The sequence below is a fragment of the Urocitellus parryii genome, chromosome 4 (assembly GCF_045843805.1).
Source record: "Urocitellus parryii isolate mUroPar1 chromosome 4, mUroPar1.hap1, whole genome shotgun sequence".
NCBI classification, from domain to species: Eukaryota; Metazoa; Chordata; class Mammalia; order Rodentia; family Sciuridae; genus Urocitellus; species Urocitellus parryii.
Genome location: NC_135534.1, coordinates 43195281 through 43213338, shown reverse-complemented (window position 1 = coordinate 43213338; position 18058 = coordinate 43195281). Strand labels below are relative to the sequence as shown.

General features: G+C 36.3%; 1 protein-coding gene across 4 annotated transcripts in view; it reads left to right on the top strand.

Moving 5' to 3' along the window:
• The window catches only part of Nell1 (neural EGFL like 1), an 826302-nt gene that overhangs the window by 178145 nt on the left and 630099 nt on the right, over window positions 1–18058 (top strand). For all 4 annotated transcript variants that reach the window (XM_077797508.1, XM_077797507.1, XM_077797506.1 and 1 more), the window contains one exon: window positions 7624–7720. In XM_077797508.1, coding sequence (XP_077653634.1) covers window positions 7624–7720 — 97 coding nt within the window. The remainder of the gene's footprint in view (window positions 1–7623; window positions 7721–18058) is intronic.

Genomic DNA, 18058 nt, shown 5'->3' with positions numbered 1-18058 from the left:
GCTCCGAGGGCTTTATCTTTTAATGGAAAAATCAAGTTCTTCATAGAATATTGACTGTCCTTCTAAATAGACGTGACACCTGCCAGCAAGGATATTCTTAACCAAAGTCATAAATAGGAGAGGGTGTGCCTTGTGAAGAGAATTCCTTATGTGAGTCCTGGACTCAGTGACTTTCACAAGGAGTGTATCAGTGACTCTGCAGCATTCATTCATCCTAAGCAAGTTTTGTATTTGACTGGATATTTAATTTTGCATGGTATTGTATTAGAAATGAGATGCCTACACTTTGCTGATAGATACTAATAGCATGCAAATTTCCCACAGTTCTACCAATACAGCTTAATAGGCAGCACCTTGTTTAATGGCTCAAGTGAGCGCAAAGCCTCAGAAACGTGACTAAGTGGGAATTAGGTTTTCTTCAGCCAAAAGAAAGGGAGATTTTAGATGGTTGTAGAGTAAATGCATTAGTTGTGTCAGACAGCCTCTGGGAACGTGATAAATTTGGGCGGATTATAATGTAATCAACTTAAGCTGTAAATCATTCGCTTATCATAAGGATTGCACTTGATCTAATTAATTTTCAAGTTGCAGACTATTTTTCCTTCTCTTTCTGAAATACATCTACCTGGCTTTCTTGTTTTGTGAGTTGTCTGCCTGATAGATTTACACTCACTATCCCTATCTCTCTTCTGTGTGAAAAACAGTAAGAAGGGTTCATCTTGCTCTTTCTTTCCAGCTTCTTGTGTAAATCTCACGAGATGGGAATGGTGGAGGAATACACAAGAAAAGGGTTATCACCTTTCATTCATTTTTATTTCCTTCAGGACTATCTGAATAATGTAAAGTGTTGAGTTTCACTACCTCTCTTCTCATTCAGGATTATTTAGTTTTGTGAGCTGCTCATCATAAAGTTCTGCCCTAGTAAGGCTTTTGAAACTAAATGACTATAGTCCTCCTATTTGGAAGGTAGTGTCAGAGAATATTTGTTCATTCATTTGTTCAATACATGGAGCAGTCACCTATGTTGGCTGGGTCCTTTTCCAGACACTTGAAATGCTGGATTGAAGAAAACAGTGTTCTTGCTTTCAAGGTGCTTCTTGGTATGAGGAGACTGTCAGTCAGCAAAGAGCTAATTTAGAGGAGTCGTCTGTGTTGATCTTTGCTCCTTTATAGAGCAGCTCCTAACTACCTGCTCACTGAATCTTGATAAAGAAGCTACAGATTCCTGGGGTCACCAGAGCAACCAGATGGTTAGGAGCTACTTTACATAGGACAATCAGGTAGGTAGAGAAGACCACTGAACAGGTGCAGGGATGCTGTGGCCAGGGTTCCTTTTCTTCCAGATGAACACATAATAGGTGGAAGTAGCAGTCAGGAAGTACAGGCACAGCTTGCAGGTGAAAGTGCTAGGTCCTGGGATGCCAGGAAAAGCCAGTTCCTTCTTCCCTGGTAGCAAGGTCTGAAAAGGAAGACCCACCATGATACAAGTGCAGAGACCCCAGGGTATAGTAGGGCACAGTGCCATAAGCTGAGCAATGGGGGAATGTATCATCCGAGTGGGGAGGGTCTCAGATCAGTAAAGAAAAACATATAGAGAAGCCAGGATTATGAACAAAAGTATATAAAAATGGATGTGTAGGCCAATCTAAAAGAAGAATGTGGGATCGAATACCTTGCTCACTATGGACCTTTACTATCAACTGGTTAAATCCATGGGCCTGGGGAGAGTGAACCAGCCTTGGTCACATGCTTTGTCTCATGAACTTCTTTCCCCTTTTCCTTCCTGATAAGTGAAGTTAGGAACTATAATTTACTTGAATGAGTTTTTACATTGCCCTTTTAGGAAAAAAAAATGCAAGCAGCAACAACAACAAAAAATCCTGAGATCCCTGTATGTAGCATGAGAACATACCAGCATCTCAGGATGTACCGTTCATATCCTCTTCTACTCAGACCTAGCTTAAAAACTACCAAATTTTTAAGTACTTTCTGAGCAGCCATGGAAGATTATATCTATTCCGTTGTTTATTCTGCAAGTATTTACTATTACTGCAACCAGGTATTATTTCCAATTCTTATTACTTTAACTCTTTGGGAAATAATAGATTGGATGCAGTTTCTGTGTCTGGGACTATTCTTTCCTGGTCTGGAGAGGCGAAACAGGAAGGTGGCCTTTGCAAAAATTGTGGGATCTGGGTTCAAGTCCCAGCTCTGTTACTTACAGGATGCTTAACTGTGGACATGCGCTTTAACCTTGCTTAGCCAGGAAAACCTACCTGATAGTGGTGTTGTGAGGATAAAGTAAAATAGTGTACTGAAAGCCCCAGCACCAGACTTGGCATACACTAGGTTCATGTACCATGCCAGTTCCAGTTTATTCTTCACTTAAAACTTGCCTATGACACCTCCTTTTTTGAAAAGTTTTCTCTGACTATGGCAGGCAGCCTTCTTTTTTTTCCCCTTTCTTATTTGATACCATGAAGCATTGCACATAATATATTGAAAATTAAGGTGCATACATTCATGATGTCTCTTGGTCTCAGGCATTGGCCCTGAAGGAAAGAACTTTGGCAATCTTATTTTTTGGTACCAGGAATTGAATTCAGGGGTGCTTAACCACTGAGCCATATCCCCAGCCTTTTTTTATTTTTTATTTTGAGATAGGGTCTTGCTAAGTTGCTTAGGACCTTGCTAAATTGCTGAGACTGGCTTTGAACTCCTGATCCTCCTACCTCAGCCTCCTGAGCTGCTGGGATTATAGGCATGAGCCAGCACACCCTGCTAGGACTTGGCCATCTTAAATTTGCCTGTGTGAATCCCCATAGCCAGGACAGTGGCACGTATGTTATAGGCAGTCAGAAGTTTATGGATTTTTTTTTCTATCAATATAATTTTTAAAAATTTTAATTAGGTATCTATGATAGCAGAATACATTTTGATTCATTGTACAAAATTGCAGTACAACTTTTCATTTCTCTGGTTGTACACAATGTAGTGTCACACCATATGTACAATCATACATGTACCTAGGGTAATGATGTCCATCTCATTCTATCATCTTTCCTATCCTCATACCCACTTCCCACTCCTTCCTTCCCTTTGCCCCATCAAAATTACTCCATGTTTTCAATGTCCCTCCCATTATGGATCAGCATCCAATTATCAGAACATTCAGCCTTTGGTTGAATGTTGATAAAGAAACCACAGTTTCTTTATCCATTCATCTATTGAAGGGCATCTAGGTTGGTTCCACACTTTAGCTATTGTGAATTGTGCTGCTATAAACATTGACATGGCTGTGTAACTATAGTACGCTGATTTTAAGTCCTTTGGATGTAGACTGAGGAGTGGGATAGCTGGGTCAAATGGTGGTAAGTTTGCAGATTTTAAGGAAACACCATCAGCCAGAATAGGTGTGTATCAGAAGGCTCCATTCCTTACCAGACTGAAGAGCAAGGAGTTTACAATAGTAGCTTTGATCTTTAATTTCAGCTGACTGGGTTGATACCAGATTTATGTGGCACATCACTGTGCCCTACATGCCTGTTTACAAGAGCCAGTCCACCCAGACTGTACCTCAGGGATCAGCAGACTATTTTTGGTCAAGATTCAGAATGCATTTGTCTAGCAGATGGACAGCATGACTTCCTCTTGTGTAGGCATACATGTAGGAATGTGATAGTCCTATTTATTAGTTTATGGCGTCTTACCAGCACTGGTCTGAGCAGTACCCCTTCCTTGTTTCATGTCATTCACTTTTCCCTGCCTCACCATTCTCAGAAGCCATGTGATAGAAAGACACCATGTGTATCTTTGTTTTTAAAAAAATGTTTGCAGTACCAGGGATTGAACTCAGGACTCATGCATGCTGGACAAGTACTCTATCTGTGAGTCACATCCCCAAGCCTGTCTGTATCTTTGGCTGATAGATAATACTGTTTTGCATGTGTGTCTTTTTAGTTTACATGTTATAGACCTTTGGGGGGCTTTTTAAAATGTATTTTTAAAACTTCTTATTTTAAAATAATTTTAATTTCACAGAAAATTCACAAGAACAATACAAAGAGTAATCATGTATTCTTTATACAGATTTGTGTTTTTCTCCATAAAAATAATGCATGTGCATTTATATGTATATGTATTTATGTAGATGCACATTGTTATTTTGAGCCCTTTGAGAATAAATTGCAAACATCAAGACCCTCTACCCCTACATACCATAATTTCTGTTTCCTAAGAAGACACTTAAATATACACTATATAAGAAGTCACTTAAATATACATTCCTAGTTACTAAAATCAGGAAATTTGAGTGTCAATACAATATTATTATATCTACAGATTTTATTTAAATTTCACTGTTTTTTTTTTCTAGTAATATCCTTTATGGAACTCTTTCTCCTGCCTCAGGATCCAATCCAGAATTCCATCTTACACTTAGCTCTTATGTATCTTTGAACTCTTTTTTTTTTTTTCAGAGAGAGAGAGAGAAAGAGAGAGAGAGAGGGGGGGAGAATTTTAATATTTATTTTTAGTTTTTGGCGGACACAACATCTTTGTGTGTATGTGGTGCTGAGGATCGAACCTGGGCTGTACGCACGCTACCACTTGAGCCACATCCCCAGCCCAATCTTTGAACTCTTTTAATTTGCAACCGTTCTTTCATCTTTCTTTTTCATGACATTGATATGTTTAAGAGGATAAGCAGTTACTTTCTGGAATGTCATTCAACATAGGTTTGCCAGATGTTTCCTCTCAATTACATTGCCTCCACTTAAAAAAAAAAATACCATGTTTTTAAAACTCTTTTTCTGTTGCTGCAACTATATCTAGTTGGTTGATTATCCCGGCTCTGTGGAATCCTTTAGTGAGAGTTGCCTTTTGGAAAGAACTGGCAGAGCTAGAGGAAGGCTGCATCAAGCAGATTTTTTTATTTTTTTGGCATGAGAAGGAGGTCCTGGTGGGGGCTGTATGACAGAGGAAATTGGAACACCACCTTGACGCATGTGTCACGGGTTGCTCTACTCTAGCTGCTGGTGGTGGGCCTCAGATGTTTGCTTTCCCAACCATTTCTAAGGCACAAGGAGCTATTATGCTTATAGAAGACAAGGCAGGATACGAAGTTGATCTTTTAGATTGTTCCGTCCTTCATTCACTCATGCACTTAATAAACATTGATTAAGGGCCTACTCTGCTCGTTGGAGCTCATCTTCTAGCATATTGAACACCAGAAAGAAAGCTTTCAAACTGAAAGTTCCTCTCTGAGAGGCAAATGTTTGAAAATGAAGGTTAAGGTAAATGGTTTGGCATTTTCAATTTATTAGTAAAACAACCTTATAGAAAATTATGTTTCTGCATCTTCTCCTAAATACAGTGATTTCCATTTCTCTCTGGCCTTTCTCATATTTACCAACATGGAACATAATTTTTGCATCATTATCTCCATAGTACATAAATAATTTTGCATTCCATGTTCTCCAGTGAAAATTGTTTTGTATATAGTTTACCATTTTTCATAACCTGCATATTTATCACTCTTCATGATTGCAGTAAATTCTTTCAAGCCGATCTACTAAGACTTATGCATTTCTCTTTTGTTGTAAATTTGACTTGTTTCTAATTTTTTAAACTAGTATTGTGTGTATGTGTGGGGGGTCCCTTTCAGGAGGAAGAATATAGAAGGCCTTTTGTTGAAACAGTTTTGATAAATTGTTTCATTCTAACAAAGAAAGGTTGGATTGCTGTGAAGAAAACACAGACTGTCTTTTTAAGGGAAACATTTTCCTTTAATTATATTTTGAGTTTCATTTTATAATGGAAAGATAATTAGTAGAGAAAGATCTGATGCATTTCATATTCCTGACAATACTTTCCAGATATTGTTGGTTTCCAGGGGATAGTAGAGTAATGGGCTATGAAGCTAAGATATAAGGCTGCCGAGTGGCAGGCAGCTCCCAACTGCCCCAGTCTTGCGATCATTCATTTTGCTTCACACAACTGGAGGATCTTGTGTTCCACCACACTTTCCTTCTGAGAGTCACTAGAGGAATACATCACCCTCTGGCAGGAGGCCATCAGCTCTCTCACAGCAGGAAACATGGGTTAATCACCCTGACCTCTGGACACACCTGAGGAATGAACTCTCTGCAGCTGCTCTGTGAGGAGACTGAGGAAAGCAGGAATAGGCAGGAACTGAGATTGCACATGGAACTGAGATTGACAGTTCATCTTCCCTGGGAACCCTCTGAGCTTGGGGTGTGGAGAGGTATTTGCCAGAGATGAGCTGGAGGCTTGTCATCAGCTGGTGATTGCAGTAACCATTTCTAAAGAGAGAACAATTATAAGAATTTGTGACTGATTAACTGGGCTTGGGTGGGGCTGAAAAACAGGCAATCAGTGGTTTGGCAGGCTCTGAAGGAATCTTCAAAGATCCTGGAGTTGTGGACTCCTCTGTATTAGTTATATGCCCATTATGTATCAGATGAAGATTTTCTTCACTTATAGACTGGTACCTCCCTTTTGTTGAATGGAGATTGGAACTTGTGGTTTTTGTTTTTGTTTTTGTTTTGTGAGGGCGTGGTTACCAGGGATGGAACTCGTGAGCACTTGACCACTGAGCCACATCCCCAGCCTTATTTTGTATTTGATTTAGAGACAGGGTCTCACTGAGTTGCTTAGTACCTCACTTTTGCGAGGCTGGCTTTGAACTCCCAATCCTCCTAACTCAGTCTCCTGAGCTGCTGGGATAACAGGTGTGCACCACCTTGCCTGATGGACCTTATGGTTTTATAATTTTACTGCTCTATTTTCTTGCTGCTTAGTGTGGAATGTGGAACCTAAACAGTTGTCTTTTTTTTGTGTGAGTGCATGGTACAGGGATCAAACCAGGGACAGTTTACCATTGAGCTATATTCTCTGCCCTTTTTATTTTTTGGTTTTTATTTTGAGACAGGGTCTTTCTGCTGGTCCTGAACTTGCAATGCTCCTACTTCAGCCTCCTGAATTTCTAGAATTGGACGCATGTGCCACTATGCCCAGTCAATAAAGATTTTTGATTGGATAATGACTTCAGTTACTGGATTTTGTAGACTAAGCATGTGATCATCTGGGCAGCTGCAGCCCACTGGGTTAAGGGCTTCTCTGAGGTTACTATAAAAATGAGTGGCAGCTAACTAAACCAAAGTCCAGCAACAGTAGGATATAATGGGAAGTCCATGGGCTTTGTAGCCAGCCAATAATGAGGATTATTTTCCTGATTTTACTATTACCTACTGTCTTCACTTGGTTGATCTGTTTGCATTCTGGGAACCTAAGCTTTTTCACCTTATCATTTGAATAAAATTGCTTTTCTTGGTTTGTGTCAACTTCATTGCTCATAGTAAACAAAAATGTTGCCTTCTTCTTTCCTCTGCCAAAAGGGAGATGATCAAAAGGCAGGAGGTAGGGTGGATAAGATAATATGTCCAGATCCCTGCATTCACATTCCTTGTCATTTCAAGCATACCATATCTTGTCTCCATCTGTCCATGCCAGCAGCTAATGCGGCAGGACTTCAAACAGAATGTGCACCTTTTGGTTTTGCTTTCAGCCTCTCTATTGTAACTGTGTTCTTTGCCTCTGCAGGATTTATGAACGTGTGATAGACACTCCAGAGACCAACCTTCCCCCAGGAAGCAATTTATGGCTTGGTCAGCGAAACCAAAAGCATGGCTTATTCAAAGTAAGCACTAACTTTCTATTTTATTTTCACACACACACACACACACACACACACACACACACCACATATGATGCTTAATTCTCAATGTTGCTGGAGATGTGTATTGATTAAATTAGTGGGAAGGACATGGCATAATTATTGATGATAATTGAACACTTACTGTATGCCACATACATGCTTTTCTATTGTGTGACATGAATTAACTCATCTCGTTGTCACAATGACTTTATAAAGTAGATAGCTTGCAACCAGGCAGAGAGTTAAGTGACATGTCCAAGAGTCACACAGCTCACTGCACTAGGCATGTTCAGGCATGGGTGATCCAGAATGTAGCTGATCCTTAGAATGTGTCTTAACCGCCTGATTTGGGGGACTTAAGGTAATATGATAATCTTTGAATTGGTTGTAGAACCAATAAGTACATATTAATTCAGTTAGGGATAGAGATCTCTTTCTATCTATATACTTAAAATAGGACCCAATCTCAGCTTCTTTGAGCTTTGTTTTTCTTGCTTGTAAAGAGGGTTTTACAATAACTGCATTATTGTACTTCAAGAAGACACAAGGATATGGCGATAAAATGAATTGAAAACACCGTGAAATTGTAAGATAGTCTTGTTCTTTAAAAGAATGACAGACTTTTGCCTCTGGCAATATGGTAGACCAGATATTCTAAAAATCCTCTTGATTCAAAATTCTTGTAAGTCTGGATAAAATACAACAGAAATCTTTTAAAACTCATCATTGCACTTGTAAGAAGGAAAATCTTTTAGGGACCAAATATATTGAAGAGAAAGAAAACCAGAAGGGTGTCCACCAATTCTAGAAACTTAGAGGATGAGATGTTTCCTTTTCCTTTTTTAAAAAATTTAAGCTATAATTTACATACAGTAAAATTTGCCCCTTTAAATGCCTAGTCTTCTGAGCCTTGGAAAACCTGTAGTCTCATAATAACTATTAGAGTCAAGATGAAGAAGCATTCCATCACCTCCCCAAATTTCCACATGCCCTTTGTATTCAAATTTAAGCCTGTAGCAACTGGTGATTTGTTTTATGATCCTGAAGTTTACCTTTTCCAGAATGTTACATAAATGAAATCATTTATATATGTAATTATGTAAGTATGTATGTTGGGTGTCGTGTGTATAGGTGGTTTGTTCTTTTCTATGGCTGAGCAGTGTTTCAATTCTATTGTAAACACAGTTTATCCATTCCTCAGTTGGTGGATTTGGGCTGTTTTTAATTTGGAGCAATAATAAATAACACTATTGTAACCATTTGCATACAAGTTTTTGTGTGAGCAAAAGTTTTAAGGTAAATATGTAGGTCTGGGATTGCTGAGTCATTTATTAAGTACATGTTTAACTTCATAAGAAAGGGACAAGCTATTTTTACAAAGTACCTAAATCATTTTGCATTTCCATTAGCAATGTAGGAAAATTTCAGAGCCTTAAATTTCAACAACCTGTGTGGACCTTTCTCAAGAAAGGTCTTAGAGTCCATGTATGTTTGGGATGTGTATGGAAACTTCTGGTCTAAAGCTAGAAACCTGAAAACTAGACCTCCATTGATAGGGTAGGCAGAGAAAGCCTACTGTATAGCATCATTCAATAACTAGCCTGACTCCATCTCATCTCCAGACAAGAAAGAATAACACTTCTTTGAAAACTGAACCTTGGGGGAGAGAAAGGGAGAGAGAAGGGAAAGCATATGGAAATGGTAGGAGACCCTCAATGTTACATAAAATTACATATAAGAGGTTGTGAGGGGAAAGGGGGGGGGGAACAAGGGAGAGAATTGAACAACAGCAGATGAGGTAGAGAGGGATGATGGGAGGGGAGGGGAGGGGGGATAGTAGGGGATAGGAAAGGTAGCAGAATACAACAGTCACTAATATGCCATTATGTAAAAATGTGAGTGTGTAACTGATGTGATTCTGCAATTTGTATTTGGGGTAAAAATGGGTGTTCATAACCCACTTGAGTCAAATGTATGAAAGATGATATATCATGAGCTCTGTAATGTTTTGAACAACCAATAAAAAATAAAATAAAATCATTTCATTTAGTTCTTACAAAAAAAAGAATTTCTAAATTATAAAAGTTACACACATTCATGCCCATGACACAGACATTATTGTATTTGTCTATGATATACCAGAAGGCAAACGCAAATCAGATAAGATCTGTGCATATGACATTCAGGTAGAAAAGATAGAGAAAAAGAAATAGCAACCTGAATAATGAAGATTTAAAGAAATGACAGCATTAGATGTGCAGTAGTAAACTAGAAAGTAAAAAAGACAGGGACCAAAAGAAGGAGAAGAGTGAGAAAATAAGAGCAGAGGAAATGGAATGACACACAAGAACATTTTCAGAATTTATTTTAATATATTGGTACATTTAATTAAAGTAGCTAGATATCAGATAAGACCATAGGTATATTTTTGGTGTGCAAATAAAATCTAAACTTAAGATCTGTTTTAGAGAAAGCACCAGAATGTAGTGAATGTGTGCTTTATCCCTGATTTAGGCCATACAATCTTGCATATGGTATGTATGAAGTCATAGTTACAAAGATAATTTACCCTTTAATTGTTTAATTTTACTTAAATGTTTTCAAAAGGAAAAAAAACTTTCCTTTCAAAGGAGTGGTTATTTTAAAAATTATTTATTTCAATTTATCATTTATCTTCTTATTTTTTGCTGTACCAATGGTTTTTAAAAAGTATTAAATTGACAGATTAAGTGTGACTCTATTCAAGGTGTATAGTGTAATGATTGGGTATATTATACACTGTATGATGGTCACTGTAATACAATTAATTAACATAATCATTACCACCCATGTTTGTCCATCTTTTAAATGAATGTTTCTACCTTAGACCAATATCCCATCATATCCCTCTTCCTCACAGGTCCTGATAGCCACCATTGAACCCTGTGCTTCTATGAGTTTGACTTTTTTAGATATCAAAAGGACAGTTCTTACCAAGTGGTATACATCATCTAAACAAGTAAATTCATTAAAACTAAAAAAAAAAAAAAAAAAAAAAAGAAAACTGAACCTTAGCCCTATCTTCACGTAGGCTTGACCCCTAGATTAACTTGATCTATGAAGCTCAATCAGCTGTCTTAAAGTGGTCCTGGATGGTTGGTACCTGGAGATTCCTGATTAGAAAAGGCTTTGGAAAAGGTCACTTTCAATGCGATCTCATAAGGTGCCCACAGATTAGGTCCATAAAGATGAGTTTGTAAGCCATTATGAGTGACAGTGATTGCTCAATTAGCCCTTCAAGGGCTGCAGAAATTGGGATTAGTAGGCAAAGAATTTTTTAAATGCATATGTTTAAAATGTTTAAAGAAACAAAACAGTAAATTAAAGAACATATGATGACTAGAGATGATAAATATGACCAAGAATAGTTGAACTGAAAAGCACTTTTAGAAAAGAACACTATAGTCATCAAAGCAAAACAAACAAACACAAACCAAAACCAAAACCAAACAAACAAACAAAAACCAAAAAACAAACAAACAACAACAATACCTCAGTGAAACTGCTAAATTACAGATTAGACTTAAATAGGGAGGGCATTCATGAAATGGAAAGTATTATTATTACCCCAATAGTGGTGCAGTGTAAAAGACAAGAGAATAGGAAAGAGGTTAAATGTGGAAAAATTGTTTATAAAAATTTTACACATCTGTTTAATGTGTGCATGTGTATATGTATGTATGTGTGTATTATATATTACATGTATAATAAATATGTATGCATATTACATATATATTAAAATTCCAGATGATGAAAAAGAAAAAGAGGTTATATTATGATCATAATTGTTAGTAAATCAATTCTCATTATAGGAAATAAATGAAATCAAGACGTATGTTATCTGTTGCTGCTTATCAAGTGGCTTAGAAAACAGATGCTTAAAGAACAGCCACTTTGCTTAGCTTCCAATTCTGTGCTTTGGTCAGAAGATTTTTCTGGTCTGGCTTGTCTAAGCAGATACTTGCTGGATGCTCTCAAGGGTCTGTGGTCAGCTGGTACATCAGTGGGTGGCAGGATGATCTAAGACGGACTTTCGCATCTCTGGCAGCAGGCTGGCTGTTGTCTGGTGCTCCTCAGTTCTCCCTACATGGCCTCTCATTCTCCAGTGGCCTAACTCAGGATTACTCACATGGCAGCCTTGAGATTAAAAGAAGAAGAAGAAAGCAAGTACCTAGTGTGCTGGTACTTTTAAAGGCTGTTTATTTGATTGCATTTACTAACATTTTATTGTTCAAATAAAGTCATATATTTCAAATACAGAGTCAAAGTGTAAAGAAATAGACAATCTGTCTTGAAGTGGTGGTAGGCAATATCATACTACTAAATTTGGATGCAAGGAGTAGAAGAATTTGGGGGGGTGCGGTACTGGGGATTGAACTCAGGCGCACTCCACCACTGAGTCACATCCGCAGATCTATTTTGTATTTTGTTTAGAAACAGGGTCTCTCTTGAGTGCCTCACTTTTGCTGAGGCTGGCTTTGAACTCATGATCCTCCTGCCTCAGCCTCACAAGCCGCTGGGATTATAGGCGTGTGCCACCACACCTGGCAGAATTTTTGACTATTTTAATAACTGATTACACAAATCAAGATACATACACCTAGAAATAGTGGTAAAATTCCAATATCCCAAAATCACAGAGACGATCTTATAGAAGTAGCCATTGAGAAAAAGCAATTTTTCTACAAAAGAATAACATAGATTGAACAGCTGGCTTTTAAATAGCAAAAGCAGAAGCCTGAGGACAATGGAAAAATATTTTCAATTTTTTGAAAGAAAAATAACTCTCAAATGTAAGGGCATATACACAGCTTGATTATTATTTGAGAATGACTGTGAAATAAGGACATTTGTAGACAGACAAAATTCTCAATTTAGAACCAATAGATCTTCATTTGAAAAACTTCCTAGAAGGAAAACATAAGGTACAAGAAAAATTGAACAAATAAAAATTGAGAGCAGGCATGAGCCTGAATAATCATTGTTTGAAGAAATAATAATACTCTCACTTAAGAAAAAAATCAGAAATATTGATAATTAATAAGATTATAGTAGGGAACAATTTAATTTAAAGTGTTCTAAGACCTTTAATTTGTTAGGAAAAGAATGGAAGAATGGATTAATAATAGACTTTACGTTTGCATTTAAAAAAGTATACCAAGAACAAAATAATAGAAATCATCTTTAACTCTAACATTTAAGTATTTGAGGAATGTGATTTTAAAAACACCCCCATCAAGCTGAGTGTGATGCACGCCTTTAGTCTCAGGTATTTAGGAGCCTGAGGCAGGGGGATTGCTTGAGTTTAGGAGTTTAAAACCAACCTGGATGGTGGAGTAGACATAGTGAGACTCAAAACCTCTGCTGGGCACAGTGGTACATGCCTGCAATTCCAGTGCTTCAGTAGGTTGAGACAGGAGGATTGAGAGTTCAAATCTAGCCTCAGCTACTTAGTGAGAACCTAAATAACATATTGAGACTCTGTCTCTAAATAAAAAATTTAAAAAAGGGCTGGGAATGTGGGTCAGTGGTTAAGAAACCCATGGGTTCTATCCCTGGTACTAAAAAAAAAAAAAAAAAAAAAAGAAAAAAGTAAAAAAGACCCCCCCCCCCAAAAAAAAAAACAAACAAAGCAACAACAACAAAAATCTGTCAATTAAAAATAAGGAAAGAGGAGAAACATCAATGTTTAATGTAAGACAGCAGCTAAAATTTTAGTCCAAAATATTTATTTCATATTAAGTGGTTATCACTCAGGGTTAGAAGTGAGAGTATGCTATTGGATTCAATGGACTCAAATTCTGCTGTATATTGTTAATACTCTAACAACAAAAAAATCATGATTCAAAAATGCTAAAAATGATAGTAAAACAACAACAACAAAACACAGACTGAAAGAAACTTGAAATGACTGGAGAAGCTCTGCTTATATCAACTTTAAGGCCAAAAAGTTCAACCACACAATGATAAACAATTCCAAAGATGCTACATTCAATAACATAACCTCAAAATATTCATTGCAGCATTGCAAAACAGTGGGGAAGAATGGCCTTCTCACTGCAGCATGCCTGGTCACTTGAGTACTCCTGTGGGAAAGAAACAATTTTGACCCTTATTCATACTATGTACAAAGTCAATTCCAGTTGCATTATAGACCTATATCAAAAAACTTTTATGAAAGTTAGCATAGAAAAATATCTTTATGACCTTCATGGAGGAAAATTTCTTTTTAAAAAAAGCTAACAAAAAAAGTATTAAAGAGAAGGTTGATATATTTCATGTACTAAATCTGGTGATTTTTTAAAAAAATTAACTACCTAAGAGTAAGAAGGCATGCCATTGAGTAAGAGAAGCTATTCAAATAGTTGTACTTTAAAAAAGCCTTATCCACATCATGTAAAGAACTCCTTCATATCCATTTTCAAAAAATCCTATCAAATTGAAAACAGAGACAACAAAATTAAGAGGTTCCTCACAAAAGGAATATCCAAGAGGTCAGCAAACATGGGAAAAGGTATCCATCTGCTTAGTAACTAGGGAAAATAAGCCAAAATAAGAAGCTATCAAATGCCCATCAGAATGGCCAACATTAAAAAGATTGACAGTGCCATGTGTTTACAATCATATGGAGCAAAAGGAACCTTTATTCACTGCTGGTTGGAGTGCAAGTTGGTTAAAGCATTGTGGAAAACTGGTGGTATAATTAACAAAAATAGACACTATCCTTCGACTAACCAGCACGACTTCTAGGATTAAGTCTAATAGATGCACACTCAAAGTCATATATTAAAATGCTTTAAATATCCATATAATAAGGGAAAAAACACCAACACAACCCATGTGTTCAACGAAAGTAGAAAGGATATGTAAATTGTGATGTCTTTAAATAGTAGGATTCTATACAGCGATTCAAATGAGCAAACTGTGTAGTAGTAACAGTGATGAACCTCATAGCTGTGAGTCAAGAAAAAGACACAAAGGAATGTATACTACTTCATTAATGTGAAATTCAAAACCAAGCAGCTGATTGGTAGTGTTAAAGTCTGGGTGGCAGTTAACTTTTGCCAATGAGGGAGGGGTCACGACTGGAAAGGGACATGAGGATTGCTCTAGGGATATGGTCCAGCTTTATTTATTAACTTGGGTAGCAAGTTAATTCACGGGTGTGTATTTCAATGATTTGTTAAATTTTCTATATATGTTATTCCTTATGTTTATTTAACATGTATGCATAGCATGTAATTGCAAGGAAAAAATGGATAAATCTACCATTTATAGACAAAGCAAGCAAAAAAAATTAGTAAGCATACTTAACAAATATGCTTACCAAGTAACAACATACTTAACAAATTTATTTATTGAGTATACATAAACCCTTTAACCAACAATCAACAACACATGTAGCACATGGAATCACAAAATACACTACATAAAAGGACATAAAAAGTAAGGGAACAATTGGGGAGTGAAGTTCACCAAATTATGCTACATGCATATTTGAATATATCATATGCATTGTACTTTTATAACTATAATACACCAATTAAAAATAAACAAATAAATAGAAGGAAGACCAAGAGCTAAAGGAAGATGATGGGGCGGGGGTGGGAGGAGGGGGAAGGGAAGGAGTACTAGGGACTGAAATGGAGCAAACTATGCATTTATGAATATGTCCAAATGAACCCCATTATTATGTGTAACTATAATGCACTAACAAAAAATATTGATTAAAAAGTAAGTTTTGCTGGATGCTGTGGCACACACCTATAAACTAGGTACTTGGGGGTTGAGGCCAGAGAATTGTAAGTTTGAGGCTAGCCTCAGAAACTTAATGAGATCTTGTCTCAAAATAAAAAAATTAAAAGGTCTGGGGATGTTTCTCAGTGGTTGAGAGCCCCTGCTATCAATTCCCAGAACCACAAAAATGATTTTTAAAAAGTCTCAACAGGAAATTCTGAGAATGCAATTATATTAGAAGTGAGTAGTTTGGAAATGTGAAAATAGCCCTTAGAGTAACTAGTGAGTTTAAGGAAGAATTATAATGTATTTTAACTAAAGCATAAAAGTAATAGACACTAAATATAAAAGCTTGTGAAATGCAACTCAACAATTCTTAGATGGAAATATTTATCTTTAAATGCCTATATTAAAAAGGGTAGAGATTTAATGCATTAAGAATCCAAATTAAGAAGTTAGAAAAAGAATTACAGAATTAATCCAAAGATAGTGAAAGGAATGAAATAATAAGCATTTAAGAGCAGAAACTAATAAAATAATGGGTAGGATACAATAGGCAGGATTTAAAAAGCCAAAAATTGGTCTTTTAAAAAGACATATCTGGAAATTTGCACAAGTAAAAATAAGAGAAGGCATTAAGAATAATAGGAGTTAAAAAGGGCACATAACCACAAGGACTGAAAAAAGCAAAACAATATAGCCATTTATTAATGTTATGTCAATAAATGAAAATTGAACAGTTTTCTAAAAATATATGAATTACCAAATTGGTCTCAAGAGGAAATGAAAAACCCAAGTAGACTTAGAATCAGTAAAATAATGGTGTTTTGTAATTTGTGCCCCTTATAACATGGACACTCAATTTCTCCGTATAAAAGGTGAAGAAACGCTGCCATATATCCAAGGATAGATGTTGCCACTAAATAACTTCAGACTAGTGACTTTGATTTGTGGTTCTCTAACTTTACAGTGCATCCAAGCCTCCTGAAAACTTGTTAAAACACAGGTAGCTATGTATTAGTTTTATATATATATATATATATATATATATATATATATATATATATATATACATATACATATATTTTTACACACACTGTTATGATGATGCATACGTATATATCATACATAGATGGGATATAATTTCTCATATGTATATATGCATCATCACAAGAGTATTTGGTTATTTCAAATATGTAGCAGAAACCTAATTGTCCATCAATAGGAGAATACTTAAATGAATTATTGTAGAATCACAAATAAATACAAAAAAATCAGTGATGAATAGCAAATGTAATGTTGAATGAAAAAGAAAGTAGCATAGGAAAATTATATTAAATCATTTATGTATTTTAAATGTGAAACAATCCAATTGATTGCTTATTGATTCATTCATATATATAAAAAGACAAGTGCATGGAAATGAAAAATGCTGAATTTAGAATGGAGGAGGGAGTGGGAATCTTATTAGTGATCCATACCCAGAAGGCTTCTATTATATCAATAATATTTTCTGTCTTAAGCTGGATGGTGCACTCATGGGCATTTACTGCATTTTTATTGTGAACCTTTTTATACACCAGAAATGTCCCAAAGGTGACAAATGTTCTGGGTGATAATCTATCTATATGTGAATATGTGCATATATGTACGCACATGTGCATGTATTTACTTATGTATGTGTGTTTGTAACTTTTCTGTGTTTCCTAGAATCAACAGGAATTTGTCCAGGGGTCTCAGTCCCACACTTACTTACCCTGGATGCAGTGTTGTTGCTTGTTCTGCAGCTGGTTACTTCTTGGTAAAGCTATGCTTAGGGGCTCTGGGTATATAACAAAGTGCAGCACCTGGTTCCCAATCCTGAAAAGACATTGAAATCTTGTGAAAAGTCTTTCTAATTCAAATTCCTGTGTATACCTAGACCCAGTCATTGAGAACATAAACTGTTGAGTTTAGAAATTTATGTATCTTTAAAAAATTTTTTAATTTGTTTTAATTAGTTGTACATGACAGTAGAATGCATTTATGCACTTTGATATATCATACATAGATGGGATATAATTTCTCATTTTTCTGAGTGTACATGTTGCAGAATCATATTGGTCATGCAGTTTCATATATACATACAGCAATAATGTCTGTTTAATTTTACTATCTTTCTTATCCCCACATCCCCTCCCCTCCCCTCCCATCACTTCCCTCTACCTAATCTAAGGTAACACTATTCTTCTGTAGTGCTCCCTACCTTATTGTGAATTAGTATCCACATATTAGAGAAAACATTCGGCCTTTGATTTTGTGGAATTGGCTTATTTCGCTTAGCATGATATTCTCCAACTCCAACCATTTACTGACAAGGGCCATAATTTTACTGTTCCTTAAAGCTGAATAATATTCCATTGAGTATATATACCACATTTTCTTTATCCATTCATCTATTGAGGGACACCTAGGTTGGTTCCATAGTCTAGTTATTGTGAATTGAGGTGCTATAAATATTGATATGGCTGTATCATTATAGTATGCTGATTTTAAGTCCTTTAG